This window comes from Populus euphratica, unplaced genomic scaffold, assembly GCF_000495115.2.
Source record: "Populus euphratica unplaced genomic scaffold, PopEup_1.0 scaffold70.1, whole genome shotgun sequence".
NCBI classification, from domain to species: domain Eukaryota; kingdom Viridiplantae; phylum Streptophyta; class Magnoliopsida; order Malpighiales; family Salicaceae; genus Populus; species Populus euphratica.
Genome location: NW_011499950.1, coordinates 180,723 through 206,564, shown reverse-complemented (window position 1 = coordinate 206,564; position 25,842 = coordinate 180,723). Strand labels below are relative to the sequence as shown.

The window sequence follows — 25,842 nt, the reverse complement described above, 5'->3', positions numbered from 1 at the left end:
TGGGAATCCTGCTTTACCGTGCAACAACAAAGGGTCCATTTGTTCAGTTTCATCATTATTGACACTAAATCATGAATATGAATCCTTATGCTGACTCCTTTTTTCTGGATGATATAGTTTATAGTATACTTTTTAGTGAATACATTCAATCAAATTTCTATTAGATATGCTGTTCCTCTTCCCCATAAATGAAACTTGATCTTTTCTTTTGTTTCTCCTTTAGTTGATGATACACTTTTTCTCTCTTTTTCTGTAAAGTGCGTGTCTCTTTATCTGCCCTTGTACTATTCCCCCCTCTTTCAATTTGCCAATTCAGTCAAAAGCCAACCTTTTTATCTTGTAATGAGAGACAGGAATAGACAGCTCTAATCCCATGAATCTCTTGATGAGATCTTTGTTTGTATGATTGCTTGTTTGAAGATTTACATTTCCTACAAACCATAATCTTCTTCTCAAATACTAGGGACCCTGCCCGCCAAATCCATGGTTGCTTCCTTTTTCTTTTCTTGTTCTTGTTTTCCCATTATTTATGCCGCTATGTTCCAAGATGAGTCTAAATCATGGAAATGAAATCCAGCCCATCCTATGCCCCGGATCAATGCTTAAATTATGGGTTAGAGAAGTTAATTCAAGTTTATCTCTTAATCAAACCTATATTGTTTTAATTTTTTTAAGATAAAACAAGTTTTGATAAAAGAAAATCCATAAAATATCAAACTAAATTTTAACTAAATCACAAAATGTCACATGATTGACTTTCTTTTTTTATACAAGATTTCCAGCACCAAGAGACGGAGACAAGTCAACTCGTTAAACTAGATTTAATAACCATGTTCTAGATTTTCTTAGGAAATGTTGGGAAAAAGAAGGGTTGATATCAGTTTGTGATAAATAAATAAAAAGGGTTCTTCTTTTAGATCAGTTTGTAGAATTACAGCAAGTAATCAGCAGAGAAACCACTTATTTTCCATGCAAGCATCACGCGGAATACATAGGAGCTCACTGAGTAGCAACACTGAGATAATGAAATGAACTTCATTGAAGATTATGCAATCCATAATTTCCCCACTTGTCAACTCTTCTTGCCCACTTACATTTTCACATTAACTAAAGTAAGAAGGTTAGTACAATTTTGAGTTATTGGTTAAGGATGGAAACTGCTGTAATCTCCTGTAAGTATAATGCTGCCTGTTTGGCCTGCTGATGAGGTCGAATTATAGGATGTCAAGGCGAGATTAAGCGGGCACCAAGCAAGATGGCCTAGTGCTCTAGTTTGGGAATGTACAAATTGTTATGTAGGTTGATTTGGCTGATCCATAGCTACAAGCTCATCTCATCAGGTAGGCTGATTTCAATAAAATACAGGCTGAAGACCAGCAGCAATACATGTGAGAAAAATAATTTAACAAAAAAAAAAATAATAATAATTCAGATCTTGAAACAGAATCATGTATAGTTTGAGTTCTATTACCTTGCAGACATGAAAGCCATACCAAAGAATACGGCCTTAACAGCTTGTTTCTGACCAGCATAATCAAATGCCAGTGGCAGCATTTCATGCAAGGTAAGGAAAGCCATCACTCCACCAACTGCAAATGCAACAAAAATTTATGGTGAGATTGAAGTAGCACATTGACTTTCTCCAAACATCTGGAGAAACTGAGAAATAAATGGTACTGCATACCTGATCCCAGCAACCCCTCAAGAATTTCAGGATTCAAGCTGCTTGGGAATAGATAAGCTACAGTCAAGGAAAAGGACATTCTTATTGGTCGAAATTAAATGACTTCCCATGCTTTAGAAACATAAGCAATAAAAAGAAGTTGACATACCAACAAGCACCACACCAAGAGGCTCAGCCAAACCAGAAAGTGTAGCTAATTTGAATGCCTGCCACTTGCTGAAATGCGGACAGAAACTACCTAGTTAATTTATATTATGGGTATAACACAATAAATTCTACTCTGTTGACATAGCAGCAAAAACAATATAGCCATAGGTATCAGAAGAACACTGTGGTCACATAAATAAGGGTAGCTATTATATATCTAGCCACTCCGACCCCTTAGGCAGGAGCCAGTAGTCTGGAGCCAAAAATTGTTGAGTGTATCTGCACTATATCATACTCTTAAATGATATGTGCAAAAATCAGGTTATGGTTTCCTTTTTGTTTTCCTTTATTTGAGATCCCTGCTTTCTTCGGGAAATGAAAGATCATTGAGGCCAAACAAGAGCGTTAGTGAATAGATCAGGCTACTATGGTGGGCACTAATGCTACCCCAATAAAAAAGCAGCACTTCTGACTCCCTTTAATATTTTGCTACAACACAAGGACATAACGTAGAAGAATAAAATTGCTACCTTGACCATCTTCAGCAGTGCCTGGGATATCCAAATTTTTTTAATCAAACTCCAGCACAGCTTCCTGACCTCTATATTCATTACTCTGCCACTCTACAGTTCTATCTCTAGATTCTAGACTGTCAACAGGGCAATTATCGCCACCACTATCACCAGTAATCGCCTCCCTATTTGTTGATTCTTATTTCCAGTAAAGTACCATTTCAGGCTACTTCCACAGAAAACATGCTCCGGACCATTTCTTTCTAAAGGGGATTTTACTGATGCTTTAGAAAGCTGAATAGAGCAGTGCCTTGGGAAATTTTTACCTCTGTGTTGCAAAATAAATAGGAAGTGCAACAGCAACACCCTGTGGAAATAGACATGAAAAAGTTAGGACAAATAAATAGGCAGTGCAACAGCAACACCCTGTGGAAATGAAACATAAAGAAGTTAGGATTGTCGGAGGATAATATAAATTATATCTTCAACAACTTAAGCTTTTAGATTTAACTGGTTTTTTAACATAGTAACAAAGCCATGTTGACCAACCACAACATCATATTTTATATTTGTAGATGGGAAAAAGCATTAACAAAATACAGGAAAATTTGATAAACAAGGTTTTGGATATTAATTGGCACAACAGTCCAGCCGCAGAAAATATCCTTCTCAAGCACAACATTATGGAACTTTCAAAATGAAAACCAAACATATCCACTGCGCCTAGACACATCTTATCATAAGATAAATTGCATATTATGTCTATAGGCAAGAAATACACAATTAATTCCCATTAATGCTGGCAAAAGAACACATCCTCTCAATTTTTTTGTATTAAAATCCATAAATAATTGGCACTTAAAATGCTCAAAGTTTAAAGGAATCAACTCTCATTCAGGAAGAAAGCAACCTCTTTGAAGAACTGATAGCATATGTAGGCATACCTCTGGAATGTTGTGCAAAGCAATTGCCAGAGCCAAATTAATACCAACACGAAAGCCCTAAAATAGAATTATAAAAGAAGATTACAGAATTGACTTACCAAAGAATAAGAAAATAGCTTCTGGATCTCAAGAGATTAAAACAATCATTGTTAGCTTCCAGTTGACAATTGTATTTAATGGAAATAACATGCATACTAAGATTAATTTCTAAATCCATGTGGTACCAAATTGGTCGCATCCAGGAATCAACAAGGATTGAAGTGGGTTGTGACTGAAGGCAACATTGTATGAAAAAAGACTGCAACATCTTAACCAAAGATCCTTGGATATTGTGATTCGGCAATTCATAATAGCATACTGAGAAGCAACAAATTTGATTCTTTCAGATGTGGACTATAATTTTTTTCATAAAAAGATTCTAAAAAATGGAACTAAACTCCTTATTTTGGTGCCATTGAGTAATAGTGCGACTGAATGGTTCACTTTTCTCGTCTTCATCATACCAAAGTCAAATAAACAATCTTCTTAGCACAGGAAGCACAAGTAAAATGGCATGCAAATGCAACCCACGATACTAAAGAAGGTAAAAATATCACTAAAGAGACAAGTCTTTTTCTTCAAGAAATTAAACCGTAAACATGGTGCTGAAATGAACAAGCTCCAATTTGTTAAACAATCATATATTATGACTTTAAGAAAAACCCTTCGTGTTTCTGTTAGGATGAAGCTTTGATGGGTGAGTTTCATTCAAGACTGGTGTATTTTAAGAGTGACACAAGTACTAGACTTCAATCTGTGTATGCATATATTTTTTAGCCGAACATAATACCAACACTACAGCGGAAATATAAATAAGGCTAATGCTACCTTAATTGATCCAAGGAACACTGCCATTCCCTCTGGGAAGTTATGCAAGCTTATTCCTGCAGTCCATGAAAGACGAGATTCAATCAGAACAGACTAGTTTATGAACTTTTCCAACTAAAAGGTACTAAATTTACTGTTTCCAACTCTTAGGGCCCTGATATCTTTACCAGTTTAGTTAAAGAAAAGGAGGGAAAAAAAAAAAGGAGCACAAGCAAGCAAAATCGAAGTTAGAGAGTGATAGAATAGGACCAGAGAAGGTCAGTCATACCTATTGCAGTGATAATTCCACTGAACAAAACTTGGCGACGATGCTTTTTCATAATGTCCTTTCCCCCTTGGTCACCATTTTTCTGTTACCAAACGAAGTTCCAAACTGTCACGTTACCTTCTAATATTCTAGCAACATAGAAAAGCAGCCATTGTTGAAGTGACAAAACAATTAAGTATTAGGAAAATGTATCATCCAGAACCTTTTTACTTTTAATATCTATGCTTGAGGTAAGTGTTGGCTCTGGGATAAAATTGGCGATGATACCAAAGAATACAACACCTCCAAAAAACTGCACCGTCAAGGAAAAAAATTGACAGGTATAAATGAATAAATAATGTCTAGTAAGCAATAAAATTTGAATTTGATGAAGGAAAGATATAGCTAACCCAGAGATTGCCTTTTAAGAATCCAATTGAATTGATAGCATTATGAGCAAGATCAAGGAATGATATGCAGAGCATCAGGCCTGCAGCAAAACCCTGCACAGGAAGCTTAGAAAGTGTTAATGCAAATACCTTCCCCTGGAGTTTAATACAACATTAGGATCATTTATGGTAACTCCAGGCCGCAGCATTCTCTCATAAGCATGTACTAATACCAGAATTAAGCAGACACAGGAAATTAATTAGCCACTATCCTTTCATAGGTAGATAAAACACTAAAAGGTGGAGTTCTTTTCTTGTGAGAAGAAGAAGCAATAAAGAAGGGCAAAACAAAACAGCTTTTTGAATATGGAGACTTCAACTTCTGAAAACCACCTGTAATAACCCAAGCATCTTCAAATTGGGAGTCTGACAGAGAATTACAAAGAGCGCACCTGTTTCGTAGTCCAAGAGTTATAGATAGGTTAAATGTGTTAAGCATAGTAAACAAGAAAAACTGGTGTCCATACACAAAGTCAGTGAGCATCAAAAAACACACCTCAGTAAGTAAACAGGACATCAAAACTAGAAGAGTAAATAGTAATTTTTGAATTTCATGCCATATTCATGTAGACAAGTCTTTCGTTGCTAACCTAGTGAAGTACTCGAACCACCCAGAACAGAGACGCCAGGCACAATAATCATGAAAGTGTCCGTGGAGATGCTCTCACTCAGACCAAAACGTTAACAATATAGAAAAATATGAGTGCTAGGACGTAGGGGGTGTAGTGGGTGCTGAGGATTTGACAAATTTTATAGGGCCTTTTGTGTTTGGAAAATTATGGATTCCAGGCAACTTTAGGCAAGTAAATTTTATAGGCCTCTTCACATGAGCTTCTAACACTAGACCAAGTAAATTAGGCAACTTTCTAATCTTCAACAGACATTGTTAAGAATTAAGGTTAATGGATTTACTTCTTTTCCTTGAAATTTAAAAAAAAAATCGTTGTCTTTTCCTCAACAATCATCTTACCGAAAAAAGGATTCCTCTATTCATCATTTCAATCACTAGTCTTCATTATACATAGCAGAAACGCTGAATCAACTTCTAAATTAACATCCCTAAATTTTAATCTTCTTCTTGTTACAATTTAGATTCAAGAAACCAGTCCACAAGCAAGAACAATCAGGACCAAATTTAATCCGACTATAATATAACAAAAACAGCAATTTAAACTAACACAACAGAGTCTTCCACATTATAGTAAAAATGCATGAAAAACCATGAACCAACTAAACCCCACATCATATTTCCATTAAAAAAAATGATAGTAAAACAAAGTCCACAACGTGAAAACATCAAGAACCTCAAAAAGACTACGTACGCAACCATATCAGCACAAAAAGAAAAATCCTTAATCATGGTATCTTAAAATTTTCAAATAAAACAAGAATTTTGAAACCAGCCCATCATAGAAAAACATAAAAAGTTGCAAGCTTTATATATAACTTACCTATAGAAGTGCTTAATCCACCCACAAGAGACAGCGCCAAAGCTACCATGACCTGAGAATCCATTGAAAGAAATGCTTCTTTTCTGTATATGACAATGACCCAAGTACTGTTTAGAGATCGTTTATATAACCACTCCCCTGAAGGAATGATTGTTGTTGGAGGAAAAGAACATAAAAAGGAGAAAGAAAGGGATGGTTTGAGAGAAAGGAACAAGAAATGTTCAAGGAAGTGTTGTTTCCTTACTCAACCGTCTATCCGTTTGCCCTGCGGTAAAACTTTGATTTTTATAACTTTTAAATTTTTTTCATGCTTTAAAATTATTTTTTACAATATTTTTAAATGGTTATAATGTACGGATTTAAAATAATTTTTTTAAAAAATTATTATTTTAATATATTTTTAAATAAAAAATAATTTTCACTACATTCATAAACATTTACTTTAACTAACTTATTACCATATTTTAAAATAAAAATATAATTAAATTACATTAAATTAAATGTTACTAATAAATAATAGTTAATACTCTTTAACATAATTACAAAACGTGAACAGGCTAGTGAGTTTATCTAGAAATAATTAATTTAGGGTTTGAGTTAGTTTAAATTAAAAAAAAATCGATTGACTTAATTAAAAACTCAAGCTACCACGATGATTGATTTAAGTCAAGTTAAAATATATTTTTTAAAAAAATATTATTTTAATTTTTAAAAAAATAATCAAATTCATTTTTATAACCTATAATTTGGAGTCATATGTCTAGTTTTATAACTATTTTATTCTGAAAGTTTTTGGAAGAACGGAAACATCTTTTTATATTTTGATGGTTAATAAAATTATTTTCAATCTATTATTTTGGATTTTAAATTAAGAGGAGTTGGATAAAAATATTTATCATATACACAATTATACATTATTCAATTGTAAATTATTTATTTAAAATTTAATTTAAAAAATATTTAATTTTCATATATGATTTAAGAATTTGAGACCACATTCGAGAAAAATCTTAGACAAATAAAAAAATTAAAATTCTAATAAATAATTAGCAGTTTACACTTTATATCATGTCTCAAACTTTGAAAAGCAACCCAAACATTCTTCTAAACATTATTGTGAGTAAGGCCAAGGTTTGGAGGGCAATATAATACATTAGCCTAATGTTTTGTTGCATCTAATATTAATTTAATATAATTTAATTTGTGATAGCTATAGTTAGATACTCAAATGAAAATTTAAAAGATTAGAGATTTAAATAAAATTTAAAACTTATTTGGAGTTGCGTTTTAAATTGCATTGTCCTAAATTTTACATAAAAAAATTGTTTTAAAGTAATTTTTTTATTTTTTTATCATTTTAATATGTTAATATAAAAAATAATTTTTTAAAAAAATATAAAAATATTTTGATACATCTTCAAAAAAATATTACACAACCTCTAAATAAAATAAGAAGTACATACCAAAAATTATTGTGGTTGAGTCTAAGTAAATCTATATTTATTATTTTTTTAATCTAAGCTGATAATGTTTTATTTAAAAAAATTCTTATTTTAATCTAATTATATTTTTGAATTGAGCTTGGTTAGATTAATTGAATTGAAAATCAACTCACCAAATTATCAAATTTAATTTAATTTAGTTTTGTTAATATAAAAAATGCTTCAGATTAAAATTTAATTTGCATCAGATTTTGAGTTATAAATTTATCAATTAACCTATTAAGTTAGGCTGACTTTAATAATTAAATTAGAAAATTAGGTTTAAAAAATTAATAAAATACAAAAAAAAAAAATTTAAAAATGAGCCTAATTATTTAAGTCTTGACTTGCAAAATATTTATTCGAAACCGTTTATCAAGAAACAAAATAAATGACATTATAAGATATACAAAATTGAATTAAAATTAGAAAATGTCGTCCCATCAATGTTAAGTTGAAATTACATGTAAAACCTTGTCATTTTTTCTTTTCCCTTCTCAAGCCTTTTCAACATTCGGACAAGTTCGCCTTCAGCTTTGTCTTAAGCTTATGGCTCGGGCTTTCGAGTTTTGTGCCTTTTGACGTGGTTTCTAGACTTTGAGACATGCAATAAGAGGAATTACCTAAGGTATATTTTCATTTATGAAAATATTAGTAGGTAATTTTGATATATTATTTTACTATATAGTTATTATAACAATTTTACTATATGGTTATTAAGTAATAACTTTTGATTATTGTTTTGAAATTAAAAAATGCATGTCTTGTTTTAAAAAAATATAAATTTACTTCAAATCTATTACAAATATAAGTTTATTTAATATTGTTATCTTTTTAATTAAATATATTTTTATATCTATTTTTTTTATTAAACACAATCATATAAATTATGCGGGTGTTCCACACACGTAGAAGTAGAATTTATATTGATGTTTATTTATATTTCATGAATTGTAAGGATTCATTAATAATTATTATTTCAATCAGAAAGCAAAATTAGTGATTATTACAATAAAAAAAAATCAAACTTTTATGCTAAGAATATTTTATATCTAATAAACAAGTAAAAAAAAATTAACATTTTTTTAAATAAAAATAATTATAATATGATTAACTGGAGGGTTCAACACTAAGACGACGTGGTTGACTTGGCTTCATTTGATTTTTCCCTTCCATAAACCCTTTTGAAAACCCGCTCAGTAGAAAACGCAACCAATTCCCCACTTTCTCTCTCACTTTCCCGAGAAACAAACACCTAGTCCCTTCCAAAAAAAATGTCCTCTCGCCTCTCCTCCATACTCCGCCTCCGCTCCCACCTCCTCCACCGCATCCCCGCCACCACAACCACTACAACAGCCACCGCTCTCTTCCACAGTTCCACCAAATCAAAACCCATAATCCTTACCTCCCTCTCGGATCTCCATTCTCTTTCCACTCACCGCTTCTTCTCCGCCTCCCGCCGCCACATCCCCACCCGTCCCAAACCAGTTGACATCGGAGCTCGAGCCCGCCAACTCCAAAACCGTCGTCTCTGGACCTACGCCTTAACCTTCAGCTGCATTGCAGGTTTCATCGTTATAGTGCTTAACAACTTTCAAGATCAATTAGTCTTTTACATAACACCAAGTGATGCGGTTGAGAAATTCAAGAACAACCCATCGAAGAACAAGTTCCGATTAGGTGGTTTAGTCCTTGAAGGCAGCGTAGTTCATCCGTTATCAAGTCCTGAAATGGAATTCGTTGTCACTGATTTGATTACAGATATTTTAGTTAAGTACGAAGGGTCCTTGCCTGATTTGTTTCGAGAAGGACATTCTGTTGTTGTTGAAGGGTTTATGAAGGAATTGGATGATAAGGTGAGGAAGGAAGTTGGGTTGAAGAATGTTTCTGGGAAGGCGAGGAGTGGAGAGTGCTATTTTAAGGCGTTTGAGGTCTTGGCTAAGCATGATGAGAAGTATATGCCTCAAGAAGTTGCGGCCGCGATTGAGAGGAATAAGAAGTTGATCGAGGCTGGTGAAGTTGGGGAAGGTGGAGCTGAGAAGAAGAAGTGAAATCATGGGTATGATTCAAAATTTTTTATTTTTTGATCAATTCTATGATTTACTTGTTTTTTTGGTAATGTAGTGTATTTGATCGGATGTTATCTGATATTTAGTGATAAGAATATATATGAAATAGGAGGGATTTAATTGGGAGCTATCTATACATTGCTCGGATCTATCTATGCTTTGTTTTGAGGTGAGAGGATAGATAGTTATTGGATTTTGAGGGACAGGGAATTTGATCAATTGAAGCTGCAACTTTTGTAATTGCATATTAATTTATGAATAATCTTTCACTTTAATGAAATTATGAATAAACTCCATCAATGAATGAATGTTCTTGTGGATTGATGAGTGTGAATTAGTTTTCAATAATTATGCTAATGTTTCTGTTATGGATTTTTTTCCCAATGTTTCGATATTTGATTTTTCTGTGGCATGTATGGTTGATAAAAGTTGAGCCCATGATTCCAGTCCATCTAGGATGGAACTCCCTCCTGATTTTAGAGTGGAATCATAGTTTTTCTGCTGAAAATTAGGGGAAATGAATAGGTTTCAGAGCTCATCATACAAACAATGACCAAATAACTCGACTACGATGATTGTTATTGAAACTTCCTTTTTGCATTCCCAAATTGTTTTTGCAAGTCATTATATATATATATATATATATATATATATAAAATCTTAGTTAAATCATGCCATTATAGTGTTGCTTCTGCCTTACTGAAAGTTCAGGACATTCATAGATATGGTTTCCTGTATTTGGTTTAGAAACATAATACTGCAGTGGATGCTGTTGAGTTTCTCATAGAGATGATGTTGTCCGTTTTTGTCCAGAAACCTGAATTTCAGATAGTTTAATCAGTAGGTTTTGAGTTCAGTCATTAATTTGGGTTTGTGGATCATATACATGCTCATACCAGGAAACACAATTTGAAACTGGTATATTTGGCTCTTTATACCTAGGCTCAGAACAATGACATAAATGGTGGTATTGCTGGCAAGTTGTGGGGAATATCACTCTTTGGTCAGCTTTGGCTAAGAATGGTGAGAAGTATAATGCTTAATGATGAGGTTATGGCAACTATTGAGGTTATGCTTAATGAGGTTATGGCTGCTATTGAGACTAGGCTGGCTGAGTCTACGAAGGAGAAAATCATTGATTGTTCATTGACGGGCATTGCTTGAAAGTTCAGATATTTAGTGGACAATGACTTTGTATAGAGGTGGCGCGTAAGTAGTTTACTTTGAATTTTGAAAAAAATGGTGTAGTTTGATTAATGAGCATGGCTTTATTTGCTTTTCTTTCTCGCCAGCTTGCTCCTCATCTATAGGTTGTGTTTGTTTAGTATCCAAAAATAGAAGGGACAAAAACGTGTTTGGTTTGAAGACAATGACATAAATTAAATCTGTTTCTAGGATAGTTTTTGGAGTGAATTTATACTCTTTTAGAACAGTAAGGACAAGGGGACATGTCCTGTCTATCCTCATTTGTGTCCATCTCTTCTATTTTGATACAGTAACCAAATGCTACCATTTGGTACATGAGCATTAGGTTAACAGTGGGTAGTTGGAAACTAAATTGATGGATATTCAGGTGAGGGAATCCGTGTTGCCCTTGTGTGTTGTGGAGGAAGTTTGGCATGCAGTTTTCTCTGGATTATCTGTATTCTTTCCTCATGTACACTAACAGAGTGATGGGTAAACATCATTCAAGGAATGGTCATTGTATCATTACAAGTGGCAGAACTTCAACGTTTCAATTGGGTGTAGTTGGTGAAAAAAATCCATTTTTCTAACCAAAATGATATCGCTTCAAGCTTTTTTCTAGCCTTGTAATCCGTGTTCCAGGTCCTGAGCCAGATCGATTCTGGGTCAGGTCTTATAATCATAGGTCTTATAACCATTACACGTACAAAATATTTTAAGAAGAAAGAAATATAAAGAGCAAAGACATACTATATGAGGGTAAGTACAAATAAGCAGTTAAGTAGCGTATATAAATAGCAAAGACAGACACCAGATGAATTCATTCCTCACCTGTACAAATCCAGCCCCAGCAACCATCGCCCTGTGACAGGGTCACCCACCATATGTCCCACAGTGATGCATGATTAGAAAATGCTGATGAAGGTGCCATATCTTAAACGACAAAGAATGCAGCCTGGGAACTGCTAACGTACTCCATGTTTCAAGTGAAGGAGTTGGTGTTTATTTTAGGTTTGCAATATTGAATAGCTGGTTTTTCCAGATTTATATGCTTGTGATTATGGACATTGGATTATCAGATGTACATAGTTAAGGGAAATCCACGTTGTTGCTATCAGTTACGGTACAAGAAATGGGAGCTAGATAGGCTATATTGGGATAAAATTTTTGAGACATGAGATTTAAGACATTTTATTTTATTTTATTTTTCTAAGCAATATCTAATTATAATAAACAAGCTCAATGTCATAACCAAGCAATCTAAGTGCAATGTCTGTTTGGGGTTGGCATTGATTCAAATGGTCTGGTTTGGACAAAAAATCTTTGATTCAAATGGTCCGGTTTGGATAAAAAATTCTAAGACATTTTTATGATTCGAAATTCTAACTTGTTCTGCAGGTAATCATGATTTCATTTGATACGAGATACCTTAGCAGTGGTAGATTCAATCTTCAACATTAATGAAAAGGATCTTGCCTGTATAGTATGTCTTTTAATTTGGTTCTTCCATAATTTTGAGCTGAAACGAAGTCAGGGATTAAGATCGAATCATGATTATAAGAAACAAGCAAATTTTGCTAAGCTGCTCCTTTCTGATTTTTGAAGAACTCCTTAATGAACATTGTCAGCATCCACCAAAAAAAGACAGAAATTTGACAATTGACAATCTACTGTATACACTCTCCGTGTCAGATCAAGTTAAATTAGTCAATTGAGTCATCAGAATCTTGTGTTGCTAATCTGCTCCATTGCCATTTTTGTTGAGTTTCATGAGGCTCTTTGTCAACCAAATGGCTGTTTCTCTTGATGACACAGCTTCTTCGCTGAAGGGTCCTAGTACTCCTGATAGCTCCTCAAACCTTTCCTGTCTTAGCAAATTTGCACAAATCTCTAGCAGTGATTCCAGAGCATCTGCCCTTTGCAGGCTCTGAGGATTCCATTCAATCTTTATTTCATCACCATGTAGGGAAGTCAATGAACTGATCAATGAGATATCACTAGGGGTTCTGTTCATTTCCTTTTGTCCAACATCATTTCCGCAAGGCAGTTTTGATGGTGTTGATTTCATTTCTGTTACTGCTGGGAGTTTGCAGAATTTGGGTTCCAATTCCATATCATGTCCAGTTTTGTCACCCATCGGGGATGCTGATGCCTTTTTGTAACCAGAAAGGCCAACATAGCCGGTTGAATCTTCAGACAGCTTTTCCTTTCTTTTGCAAATCCCAAGACTAGCATTTTTGAATTCCATGCTAGCTTGTCCGACTCCACAGAGCTTCTCTTGGACTATTTGTGACTTCTTAGAAGCAATTTCTGGTTTCTCATCTTCAGGGTGAGTCCTTGCAATACTTGCTGAAGAGGTTTCAGAGTTGGCACTTTCGGTTTGTTCTGCACTGTTGTACAAATCACTGGCTGCTACTTTTTGGTCAAAAGCATCCTGCTTAAAACATCTGCACCCCTTTGATGGACTTGCTTTCAAACCTATGTTATTCTTGTGAACACTAGACTTGTTAGGTAGCCGGGTTCCTTTTGGTTTATCCAGGAAGCTGTATTCGGACTTTACAGGGAGGAACACGAGAGATAGATTTTGGCATTTAGCAAGATATGGCTGTAGATGGGGGTGCCTCAACAGCTCTGCAGCCTAATTAGGACAACGCAAATATTAATGAGAACAACCTTTTGTAATAAGATAAGAGAAGCAGCAAGGGCATCTCAGACTCACTGTTGGTCTATGCTCTGGGCTCTTCCTCAGCATGCTTTTGATTAACTGTTTTCTGCAGATAAGAAGCTAACCCCTTAGTTGTATTTTCCTTGATATAGTGCATACGCATTAAGAGGTTACAGAGAGTATGACTTACAATGTGGAGGAATAGGCAGCTGGGAGTGGAGAAATAGAAGAACGATTTATCTTATTAATCAGTCCAGCCATATCCTGTGCATAAACATGGTAAAAGTTAACGACCACGTGTCAGAAAAAAGTAAATCTAATGTTTGTCCGAACAAGGTCATGTGCCGCATACATGAGCTCTAAATGCAGGTTGATGTGCAGCTATCTCAAACATACAGCAACCTGTAAAATCATAGAAAATGTGATTTCGAGAGATTATGCTACCAGGTTGGAAAATTTAACAAATGTGTCAGCAGGACTTTCATTACCTAGAGACCAAATGTCTGATTTGTAGCCATAAGGTATGTCTGCAAGAAGCTCAGGACACATATAGTTGGGAGTGCCTACAATCTACAGAAATAACAAGCTGTATTAGTAAGCTGTCAGCATTTCCTAGGAAAGTTCAGATAAACAAATGATCCCCTTGGTTATGCCACCAATGGCAGAATTAGCAATACATAGGAGCTTGGCACAATCGGAGCAGATCGATAATTGAACCATTACCGTGGATGCAAGATCCTCCTTGTTCAACAATTTTGCAAGTCCAAAGTCACCTGGACATGTACTGTGAGATAATACAGTTTCTGTGCAATTGAAACAAATAAAATGTTATAGAGTTCTGTGTATTTGCATCCTGACCTAGCTGGATGTTGCCATCTTTCGTAAGGAATATGTTAGAGCACTGGCATTGGAGAGTGGATTCATATCAGAATGATGTTATGAACAAGTTTTTTCAAATGAAAATTGCTACCGAAACATACTTTTAAATCTCTGTGAAGGACACGATTGGAGTGGAGGTAGTCCACAGCAAGCAACAACTGTGTCAGCCATTTGCAGAGTTTCTGGAGTGGAGTTGGAAAATAATTTGCATTAGATGCAAAACTAACATGAGAAAGAAAATTGTCACCAAGGACTTTAGTTTCTTGTAGATATTCCACATGTTCTTTACCTCTTCAGGGAGATACGTCCCTCTAGCTTTCTTTATCATCTGAGCCCTGTAGCAACAGTATCAGGTTAAGCATAGAAGGTAAGGATATAGGTTTCCATGAGTCGGAAATTCACAAAATTGAGTCTTTTTCAAGCGTTGAATAAAAATCAACATGCATTGCAAGGCAGTAGCTACTACTGCATGGATCTCTGTCGTCCACACTGTGCGCAGATGGTGGGGATCTGTGCAACCACGCAGTCGCAACCCCATCTAGCAAAACCCTATTGGCAGTGTTTGTTTTAGTACGTGCTATGAAATATCTAGGATCTTACATGCCATTTGAAGATTGAACTCAAATTTTTATACTGAAGTAACTTACATGTCTCCTCCCGCACAGTAACCTGTCACGATGCATACATAGGATTCCTGTAAAACATAGGCAGGGAGTGATGATACTGTTTTTGGTACTTGGGAGAGATGATTTGCTCAATAAATTTTCCTTCTGTTTCCCCCTCAATTGTGAGGTAAAACCAGTGTCAACAATAGCAGATTGCTAAATGGGTACCTTTTCCACCCATGAATCTTTGTACTCCACAATATAGGGATTATTCAGCTTCGATATCAAATTCATCTGCATCATATACCATCATTATCTAAGTTATATTCCTCAGTGCAATGCATGAGAAGATAGCAGAGTTGAATAAATGCTGAATTGAGCAGTTTTCTGGAGGCTGATGATAACCTCTTGATATGCTGTTTGCTTGAATTTTTCTGTTTGTTTAGCCAAACGAATCTTCTTCAATACATACCTACAAAATACAGGTAGATTTTATTTAACAGTGTACTGTAACCAAACATAGTTAATGAAGGAAATGGATTATGGATCCATGTCACCCATGATGGGTCAACATGGATCATGATCCCATGTAATGGAAAAGTGGGGAGGGAGGTTATCTTGAACACAAACTGAACATTAGAGTTACATTTGGTTAGTGTTCCAATATAGAAAACACATATACAAAAGGGATAAAAATATATGTAATCGGAGGGACAGAGATAGATAGATAAAATAAATTATGTCTCTTTGTCCCCACTATCTCTGTCTTCTTTTCTTTTTTTCGAGATAGTAACCAAATACTATTTACATAATTCAAAGGATTCCGAGAATTCGATAACTTGAGAAGAAGAGAGAATAAAAGTGTTTGTAAACTTTTCTAAGGAATTTGGCATTCAAGAAGGAAAACCAAAACCTTCTCCATGCTCTGAGAAGTGTCGGACGCTGCAATTCAGATACATTCAGTATGTGAATATTGATTATGATTCATGTTTAGATAATATGTGTTCATGCTTAGACTAATGATTGAAGATGCATGAGACATTTCATATGAAAATAGATTTTGATCCACATATTAGTTTTTCCGACAATAATTTTCCGACAGTAAATCTTCCAAGATAACTTGGCTAAGCTGGATCATATGTCATGTCAGATTTCTGAAAACAGCTTTGTACGGAAAAGCATATTTATTCTGTAACAATTAGAGCAGGAGGAAATACATGAAATATGTGGGCCTAATCACACTTAATAAACAAGTGACTGATCCTTTCAATTATCTCTCAAAGGGCAGAGCTAAGAACTTCATTTGGCATTAACTAACCCTCGCAAGGCATCCACAGTAACATCCAGCTCTTCAGTTTTCACAGAAAAGTTGCATAATATTAAGTAAACAATGATCAATTTTAGTCCCTTGTATCCTTCCCAAGTATCTTCTTCTTCTCTCCTTTTTATTTCTGTTTCTTTGTGGAGCAAGACAGGATTCAAATTGAGCCTATCAGGCTACCCCTTTCCTTAACTTGCAGGGGCAGTTCTCTTCTACTGACCCCTCTTTTTGAAGCGCGAACAGAAACAATCATACCTGAGGAAATTTAACTGCAAGGAAGATTTGGCAGAGAAACTCCATACCTTTTATTCTCAAATTTATGAAGAACAAGAAATGCAGCTCCAAAAATTCCTCTTCCAATTTGCTCTATAACACCATAATCATCCATCTTTGATACCATTTCTTTGTTCTTAGTCTCCATGACTAACATCAATGCTGAGCAAAGTAACACAACCTTAAGCTATATAACCACTTATTCACTAGCCTCTCCAGCCTGTGCTCCTCATTGACTGCTACATGTCAAGCAAGCCAGAACATTAAATGGCTACAAGCACCATTAAACTGAATTCAAGACCACAACAGAAACATTAACTGTTTGCAGAGGACAATGTCACGGTATAAGCTGTGTGGTTCAGAGATCACAAACAGGAATCATGCCACAACCATGAAGACAGAGTGCTATAAATTCTGCATTTACACCACACAGAACTGCTCAAGAATTACCCCATAAAGAGTAAAAATAAAAAAAAGAAAACCCTTCAAAACAGAATCCTGACTTGCCATCTGAGCTCAAGAAAAATGTGTAAGGAAAGAAACTGAACACGTTGAATGTTCATTTTAAATTCAAAAGTAGGACCAAATTTGAGGCAAAAGTTTAGTTTCCTCCCGTGACAAGGTATGCCAACCACAGTTTTGAAATAGAAAAGAAAGCATAGCAGCATAGCCTTACTTGCATTTTGGGACTCCCAGCATATCATTACTGCCATGAGTGGTTGGGGGGTCACTATCCTCTAACTAAAGGTTTATTCTATAAATCAAACATCTTTTGACAAACTTAAAAATGTGTCTTGAGTACATAGATAGCCTCAACAGATTTCTATATCACTTTCACACATAATTATTAAACTCAACTCGTCCACTCTAGCTATGCTTATCAGGTTAGCTTGGGACTTGACTGATCACACTTTCATCAAGGTTAGTTCTTCAAGAAAAATCAACTTAGAGCTAATCTAGTTAACCTAACGAGTCAAATATAATATTTGACGTGATTAAAATCTAATAAAAAATTAGATTTTTTTATAAATTTTTTAAAACAATGATATCATTTTAACTTTAAAAAATTAAAATAAAATTGTCTTGATTCACTCGAGTTAATTTATCTAATTTATAACTCCAAGTTTAATTACTATAATTTTATATCTTAATATATTTTCAACTAACCCTTTTCATAAGCATTTGATTATGGCTGCCTTTTAAATCTTACTTTTTTCTCTTGAAAAAGAAGTTTGTTTTGTGAGAAATGTTATCATAAGTACTCTACCGGAAGTTCTAATTGAGGAATCAAGATGGACACAAAAAATTGTTGGAGGATAAAATTGTTACTGATCCAAAATTTAGGGGGCATTTTTTTGGTTTGTCCAAGTTTGTTCTTCTTATCTGGGCTACAGCAGGATGCCTTGGCTGTTGTTTTTTCGTCCCTCCATGGCTGCATTATCTACACTGTTTTGGAGCTCTTAATGGGCTGAAAAATCTCTCTTGTACCCATGCATTTTGATATCAATTCAAAGTTGTTAATTCTTCATCCATGTGGTAGGGCCATAGCTCTCTGTACCCATGCTTGGATTGGCACGCCACACCTCCAGGATTTCTTCCCGTTAAAAAGGATATGAATTAATGGCCAATCAATCTGCTGAAATATATAAAAAAATGGACTTTGTGTTTTGAGTTTTTATAATAATTTCTTGGTGTATGCTATCAGTGTAATTTCATTTTCATCATTCTTCATTTAATCTGATTCGGTAACCATCACTATAAAGTTTGGTTTATAGGGAGCGCGGGTAAACTCGTAATTAAATTTTTAGAGAAAATTAAAAAAATAGAATTACATCTTAAATTTTTATATTTTTTTTATAAAATTTAACTTAATTTAAGTTCAAAATCCACGATTGGTTTCATAAGTAAGATTTCAATAGCAATAAAACAAGTATTATTGAACTGGTATAGATAATTAAACTTCTTAAAAAACAATAGCAATAAAACAAGTATTATTGAACTACTTCTTAAAATTTTTATAAATCTCATATTCATTTAAGATTTACATAATTTCTAATTTTAAAATTTATATAATTAATTAAAATACATATAAATCAATTTAAATATTTATATTAATAAAAAAATAGTAATTGAGTAACACGTGATTGACTTAGAAAATTAGTGAGGTAATTAAATTAACCCGTGGAGTTATCTCAATTATTATATTTTACTAAAAATAACATTATATTATCTTTTAATATTTTTAACAATAACATTATATTATCTTTTAATATTTTTCATGTTAATCTAACTTAATTCATCCAAGTCATTAAAAATTTATTGGGATCAATTAAGTTTTAGTTGATGAATGTTTAATCTACTTCCATTAAAAACTCCATTGGGATCATGAAAGGAAGAGAAGCATGAAAAACCAGGGAAAGGAAATACCTCAGGATCTCTCACACGCGCACCTAACACCCATTGCCCCCATTGAAGAAGAGCAAGAGTGTTTATTTAGGATCATGATAGATTTTATGACTGCAGTTAAAATTTATTTATTTTTAAATAATTTTAATCATGATTTAAAAAAAAACATATGTATTGGTTACAATTATTATTAGCTAGATTTTTATAGGTAGGATTAAAAAAAAACAAGTTTTCATGATTAAGAAATAAATTATTTAACCTCTGCAAATCCAAAATTTTAAAATACAATTGTGTGTGTGTGTGTAGTATAAAAATAGAAATTATTTAACTAATCAAGAGCTTTTTCTGTAATATTAAATAAAAGAACTATGGTAAATCCAAGCATTGTCGGCAACGGAGTTAAGAAGCAGCCTGGTTTACTCTTTGATGAAGCATGATTGCGGCCATGACAAGAGGTCCGCGTGCATCTCAAACATCCGCCGCCGTGCGCTCCTTTGGAAGCCACCAGCAAAAAGCACTCATGATTAGGAAAACCCTCATGCCTTCGAAAATCAGCTTTGCTTGTGTAGCCTGCTGGTAAAGTGTTGCTGGGCCACCTTTGCTTGTGTTTATCCTTCCGCTTTCAGTATCTATCCCCAAAAATAAATAAAAAAAGATTAAAAAAATTGCATAAATTAAAAAATTGGATAAAGCTTTCGCATTAGACTGATAGCCTTGAAATATTGTCTTCAACCCAAATGTGGAAGGTTGAAAGTAAAGGAAGCTTTTCCGCTTTAGACGCATGTAAGGGTTAATTTAGTCAAATTTCAATAAGTTATGCAATATTTATTTTCTCAAATAATAATGATAATAATAATAATAATAATAAACATAAGGTCAATGAATATATCAAGCTAACTTGTTATGGTTGCGCACATGTTGTTACTGACCCATTCACCCTTTCATGCCCATTGCTTAATAAAGAAAAACAAATCCTACTTTTACCAACTATCAATTAATATTGCATAAACACTCACCTAATTTTCCGTTATAAAATTATTAAACCAGACCTAATACATAACTTAATACATGACTTGGATAATCATTGCATGAATTGACTCATGTTACTCTGTTATTTTAATTTTCTTAATTTTTTTGAGTTAAAATATTGTTGTTTTGAAAAAATTATTTTTCAAAAAAATAATTTAGATTTTGATGGGGTTAATAAATTAAGGATTTATCTATTAAATCACTCAAATTTGATTGAATTAACTTTTATTTAATTATTTAAAATTTAACTGCAACAAAATCTTGAATTAATTAAACCATAGATTAATTTTTTAAACTGATCAAGTTTAGTAGTATTAATTTATAGTATATAACATATATGAAAACATTATCGATTAATAACAGTAAATACATAAATCTTGAAACCTAATTTCAGATAAATAAATTGATAATAATAGTATGAATTAATTATTTTAGATTTTAATTGAATATTTTTATCGTTAATGCACCACTCCCAATATGAATATGAGTTTAGGAATGGCATAAAAAGTATCTTCAGAAAATGGCAAAGCTGGTGATTTTTTTACCATGGGAATATGGAATGTCACATTATGGATGGATTAGGTGACACCACAGCAACGACATGTCATTTTCAAGCATGTCATGTCGTCTGAGCATCCAAGGTGGCACGTCAGCACATTCCTGCCCTGTAAAGCAACAGGCAGGTGAACTTAACATGTCTCGTTTCTAAGATGGCAAAAGCCGTTAACTAGCTAGCATCACGAGGACAAGAAAGGAAATATAAAAAGGTACACGCTCATCCAGTAGAATGCCGACACGTATACCCCCATCAATAAAGATGGCCCGGCTGGCTGGCAGAAAGAGAAATCTTTTTATTTATTTATTTGTTTTTGGTATTTTAAAGAGTAAATTACATTTTAGTCCTTATATATTTATAATTATTTCATGTCAATCTATATAGTTTATAATTTTTCTTTTTTAAATAAAGTTTCTACTAATCCGGCATCATAGATGTCTCAAAAAGAAAATTATTTAAGTCTCCTTATTTCAAACCTTCTTTATCTCTTATTTATTTATTTATTAGATAACTTTCATATCTTTTTTAATATTCAGAAAAATTTATATTACTTGTAACTACCAATAATTATTAGGAATTTAATAGAAAAATATATTTTTACACACCACATGAGATTATATTTTTTAAAATTAATGGGGTCTTTGATATTATTTTAATGTAAAATGATTATTTATTTTAAAAAAATCCAAAAACTCCAAAAATCTCTTCATAATTAAATGCTATTTGCTATTTAATGCAAGACCATGCTGAATTTTTGAAAACATTTAATGTGAGAGTCATAATATATTTCATGAATGAATTGATATAAATGTTATATAAATTAAATATTTGTTGAGATAAATATAGTTATTTTAATTAGTGTGGAATCCAAAGAGATTTACTAAGATATAATATGAGACAATGTCATTAACTTAGTTTCCTTTTATGTTTTTCTTCTTTATTTCCATTTCCAATAAATTTTACTTCATATGATTTCTTTCTTTAAAATATAGTAATTACTCAGAATATGGGATCGAAAATAAAACAATCTCAAATTATATAAATCAAATTGAAATAATTAAATGATTCTTTAGGGACTGAAATATAGTTTTACCCTTTCAAAATCAAAGAGAAATTATTGAGTAGGAGACCATCAAAATTATAAAAATAAAAAGAAAATCTCAAAAGAGGAAGAGAAAACTCAATCAAAAAACTCTCTCTGTCTGTCTCTCTCCCCCTCTTCTCTGACTGGCTTGGCTACCCCCCCATCCCCTCTCTCTCTCTCGTCTGGGTGATCTGGTCCATTTCTTACAAGGTTATGATTTTTTTCTCTGTTTTTAGTGTTTTAATGGATTTCTTGCCTTTTTATTTATTTGTTTGTTTGGTTTCATTTGATAAAAGCAGGGATTTTTTATGCAGTTTTGAGCTAAGATCGGCTCAAAAGGAACCATTTATTGTTTAACCAGGTTAGTCTCTATACCTGATATGCAGACATCATGCACGTGAGGTGTTTATGAGCATGTATATGCACATATTTGTTGCTGGTAGCTTTTGATTTATTTATTTATTTATTTATTTTACAATTGTAGGATTATGGACATGAGTGTTTTTATGGGTTCTGGTTTGGTTTTGGCATGATGAAGGAAAAAGATAAAAAATTTAAGGTCTTTGTCAGGTTTTAATGTTCAAAAGGGAAAACAAAGAGATGTTATTGGGGGGAGGGGGTCTGGGATTGTGCTTTTGGTTTCTAGTTTTGCTATTTTGATCTGGTTTTTTGTTTTTAGTTATGGTTGTTACTATTGGTGTGGTTGAGGATTTGTTTAAAGAACATGAATGTTAAGGTCTTGGTTGCTGTTTGGTCGCTTGTGATATGTATCTTGTTGACTTTTGATGGTTTTTGTTATTCAATTTTACTATGTCTACTTATGTAATGAAATTTTTTGAGATTCATTTCCAGTTGGTTGAGTTGTCTTCAGTTCAACCATCAACTGGTTTTGTGTGCATATAGAGGTAAACATGAAAGAATGTGAAGAAGAGTGGTATAATCTATCTCTAAAAAGATACTTTCAGGCATGAGTGTGAGACAAAATAAATTATTTTTTTGTGTGCATATAGAGGTAAACATGAAAGAACGAGTTTACTTCCTTATAATGATTGTGATTTGTGAAATCAGGCTAAACATAGAATCACCATGAAGCTATATCTATGAGCTTGATTTACCTCAATAAGATTCATTCTTAATTGGGATAGAAACATAGATCCCTCTTCTCTTTCTTCAATTCCACTATCCTTATACATGGTACTCTGATCATCGGGCATCTTTTTCTTCTTTAGTATCTTCTAGAATGGTTTGTTCAACAACACCAATTACAATTCCACCTCCCCCAAATACTCAAACTTTTATTTGTATTTCACATCCTGTGGTCTTCTTTAGAAATATCTTTATATATGCTGTCCAAATCCCACTTGTATAGCTGACATTTTTGTCTCCTCTCATGGGCCGGTTAGATTACAAGATGTCTTCAGTAAACTCCTTGCTAAACTGCCTTCTCCACCATTACCTGATCTTGTCTGCCATGACAAGATGTTCTGATCTTCATTCTAGATAAACCAAAATTGACTTTTATCTCAGCTTATAAGGTCTTAATATCCTCTGGAATGTTCCCTTCTTTTTATCTAGCTCTTTGAACATTGAAGTATATAGCTCTCCCTGTTTGACTATCTTTCTGAATTGAAAGATGTAGCTCTATGTCGATACCACATGAATTGTGAGACCTTGTAGATATTACAATGATCATCAAAGGTTAGCACTTGCTTCATAATTTCTTGTTTCCAGATTCTTTTTCCATCATATTAAATGACTTAGTTCCCTTGATGTTTCTATACTGCTTGTATCCTCAAATTTTCCGATCCTTTCTTATGTCCTCAACTTTTCCTTTCTTATTCTTTCTTTCTCCTCTCCTATTGTCTTCCAAGCCTCATCATATAAATCTTGCGTGTTTCCTCATTACTTCATCAAAGCAGCTTAATATACAACTGTGCAAGTTAAAACCTGCCTAAGGTTCACAGAAGGCACGTGGTTCCTTGTATTTTGCTCTCAAGAATCCTGGTTTTTTGAGGTGGGTGGGTGGTTATACATGAAACTCTTGTTTTCAAGGAATCTAAAGGCATACTGAGAAGGAATGATTCAAATTATGAAATGTCAAATTTGCCCCTGTCTATGTGCATGCTATTTGGTATTGCTTAGCTGATGCTGCTTAATATCCATCAAAAGCTTAAAGGTAATAAAATATTAGATTATGAATTATCATTTAGTACTTTTTGATATTTTTTACAGTATGTCGAGAAGTTTTTATGAGGGTGGATCTTATATTGACTTTGAATTGTTCACTTTCATTTTATTTTGATGGTTAAATATCTTTAGTTTTGAATCATAGTTGTTTTAGTTGGAGAATGGTCTTGCATTATAGAAGTAGACTGTCATACTTGGCTTTGGCCATTGGTCTTTAGGCATGTGGGACCATCCTTAGTTTGAAAACTAGTTTTAAAGAAGGATTTGTTTTTGGTATGTTCCATTGTGAAAGCAAAGGCTATCTTTGAAATTTTGTGCTCTTTCCAGTTGGCTGACTCTTTTTTTGGAACTCTTTTGAAATTTTGTTTTGGGTAAACAACTTTTTTGTTTTTTTGAAATTACTGTCAGAGCTTTTGTTCTGGTGAGGTTATAATACGTTTGACTGGGCACATTGTTGTATGGATAACTTTTCTTTTGCATTTACCTGGTGCTTGAATATGCATTCTTAACCACTGTTATGATAAATTGAAATCCTTTCTAATATTCACCTTCTCTTGCTTGTATTGATATTCTGGTGCGATTCAGGAGAAGCAAAAAATGGACCGTGATGAGACAGGATGCCAAGCTCCTCCAGAACGTCCTATTTTGTGCATTAACAATTGTGGCTTCTTTGGAAGTGCAGCTACTATGAATATGTGTTCAAATTGCCACAAGTATATGCTGTTAAAACAGGAGCAGACTAAGCTTGCTGCATCATCAATTGGAAGTATTGTGAATGGATCGTCAAGCAGCAATGTGAATGAACCTGTTATTGCTGACACCATTAATGTCCAAATCAATGCAGTGGAGACTAAGACCATCACTGTGCAGCCATCCTGTGCTTCAGTTTCAGGGGAGAGAGTTGAGGCAAAGCCGAAGGAGGGGCCAAGCCGGTGCACCTCTTGCAAGAAAAGAGTTGGTTTAACAGGGTTTAAGTGTCGATGTGGTGACCTCTTTTGTGCATCTCATCGCTACTCAGACAAACATGACTGCCCATTTGATTACCGTACTGCTGCCCGTGAAGCAATAGCAAAAGCCAACCCTGTTGTCAAGGCAGAGAAGCTTGATAAAATCTGAAGATCTGATGGGATGAAGTTTCATGTTCTGAAATATGATGCACATTTTATCTTTGGGGCTTCTGAGTTGGCCGAGTGTCATATGAGGTGCCCTTTTTTAATTGTCGTCTATGGGGAGAAGCAAGGCAGTTTAGGACATCTCTGCAGTATGAAAACTCCATATCTTATGATTGCCGAGAGTTTGTATGTTGGCCCCAATGTTTTAAGTCTTAATCTATGCTCTGGTTTGAAGGACTTTGTCATGGTCAAGTTTGTAATGTGTCATCCTGTTTCATATGGCATTTCTCTCTAGCAGTATCATAAAACATCCATGGACGCTCGTGTGTACCTTTGTAAATTTTAATTATGGCTTTCGTGGCATTACTAGCGTTCCTGAATCCCATTTATGGTGTGGCTGCTACTGGTATCTAATTTCAGATTTGCAGATGCTGTACCTAAATTTTATTACATCTTCTTTGGAGGCTGGTTATCTTCATGGGCAATGATATGCCAATATGAGAAAGGTTATCAAGCCATGAAAACGGCATTTCTTATTGGGGGCTGTGTTTCCTTCAATACTCGACAGGTCTTGCTAGTAATTGGAACTTGTTGAAAATAAAACTAGTTTAGATTAACTATGTTTTATAGGTCAGTATTTTATTTAATTTAATTAGAAACTCGAATTAGATCAAAATCTGTGTTCTAAA

At 33.8% G+C, this 25,842-nt stretch overlaps 4 protein-coding genes and 1 long non-coding RNA gene across 12 annotated transcripts; 2 read left to right on the top strand and 3 right to left on the bottom strand.

The window, feature by feature from the left end:
* Positions 1-1,016: 1,016 nt before the first annotated feature.
* LOC105137875 (zinc transporter ZTP29-like) lies at positions 1,017-6,550 on the bottom strand. 2 transcript variants are annotated; one of them, XM_011043784.1, is made up of 12 exons: positions 6,302-6,550; positions 5,184-5,242; positions 4,812-4,904; positions 4,625-4,714; positions 4,423-4,504; positions 4,155-4,210; positions 3,288-3,344; positions 2,670-2,710; positions 1,833-1,900; positions 1,685-1,741; positions 1,472-1,589; positions 1,017-1,366 (listed from the first exon to the last, which is right to left on the bottom strand). In XM_011043784.1, the coding sequence occupies exons 1-12, from the start codon at positions 6,363-6,365 to the stop codon at positions 1,321-1,323; spliced, it is 831 nt and encodes a 276-aa protein (XP_011042086.1). In that variant the 5' UTR covers positions 6,366-6,550; the 3' UTR covers positions 1,017-1,320. The 2 variants fall into 2 exon arrangements, with proteins under 2 accessions (XP_011042086.1, XP_011042087.1); XM_011043785.1 differs by lacking the exon at positions 5,184-5,242 and having other exon boundaries at positions 6,302-6,385.
* On the bottom strand, positions 2,050-2,662 carry LOC105137874 (uncharacterized). Its single transcript, XR_844660.1, has 2 exons — positions 2,362-2,662; positions 2,050-2,197 (listed from the first exon to the last, which is right to left on the bottom strand). It is a non-coding gene; the product is annotated as an uncharacterized LOC105137874 (long non-coding RNA).
* A 2,400-nt stretch (positions 6,551-8,950) lies between the features above and the next one.
* On the top strand, positions 8,951-13,664 carry G1 (transmembrane protein G1P-related 1). 5 transcript variants are annotated; one of them, XM_011043777.1, is made up of 2 exons: positions 8,951-9,841; positions 13,576-13,664. In XM_011043777.1, the coding sequence occupies exon 1, from the start codon at positions 9,057-9,059 to the stop codon at positions 9,831-9,833; it is 777 nt and encodes a 258-aa protein (XP_011042079.1). In that variant the 5' UTR covers positions 8,951-9,056; the 3' UTR covers positions 9,834-9,841; positions 13,576-13,664. The 5 variants fall into 5 exon arrangements, with proteins under 5 accessions (XP_011042079.1, XP_011042081.1, XP_011042080.1 ...); XM_011043779.1 differs by lacking the exon at positions 13,576-13,664 and adding an exon at positions 12,435-12,452; XM_011043778.1 differs by lacking the exon at positions 13,576-13,664 and adding an exon at positions 10,794-11,138.
* On the bottom strand, positions 12,574-17,445 carry LOC105137873 (serine/threonine-protein kinase Nek6-like). Its single transcript, XM_011043783.1, has 13 exons — positions 16,809-17,445; positions 15,591-15,657; positions 15,414-15,479; positions 15,228-15,274; positions 14,870-14,915; positions 14,682-14,762; positions 14,560-14,602; positions 14,425-14,474; positions 14,190-14,271; positions 14,054-14,103; positions 13,892-13,965; positions 13,756-13,807; positions 12,574-13,674 (listed from the first exon to the last, which is right to left on the bottom strand). Exons 1-13 carry the CDS (start codon positions 16,934-16,936, stop codon positions 12,772-12,774), a joined length of 1,689 nt encoding a protein of 562 aa, XP_011042085.1. The 5' UTR covers positions 16,937-17,445; the 3' UTR covers positions 12,574-12,771.
* Positions 17,446-21,946: 4,501 nt separating this feature from the next.
* Positions 21,947-25,538, top strand: LOC105137870 (zinc finger A20 and AN1 domain-containing stress-associated protein 8-like). Of its 3 annotated transcripts, XM_011043775.1 has the most exons (4): positions 21,967-21,986; positions 22,026-22,064; positions 22,154-22,215; positions 24,627-25,538. In XM_011043775.1, the coding sequence occupies exon 4, from the start codon at positions 24,639-24,641 to the stop codon at positions 25,155-25,157; it is 519 nt and encodes a 172-aa protein (XP_011042077.1). In that variant the 5' UTR covers positions 21,967-21,986; positions 22,026-22,064; positions 22,154-22,215; positions 24,627-24,638; the 3' UTR covers positions 25,158-25,538. The 3 variants fall into 3 exon arrangements, with proteins under 3 accessions (XP_011042078.1, XP_011042076.1, XP_011042077.1); XM_011043776.1 differs by having other exon boundaries at positions 21,947-22,064; positions 22,169-22,215; XM_011043774.1 differs by having other exon boundaries at positions 21,947-22,064.
* Positions 25,539-25,842: the final 304 nt, after the last annotated feature.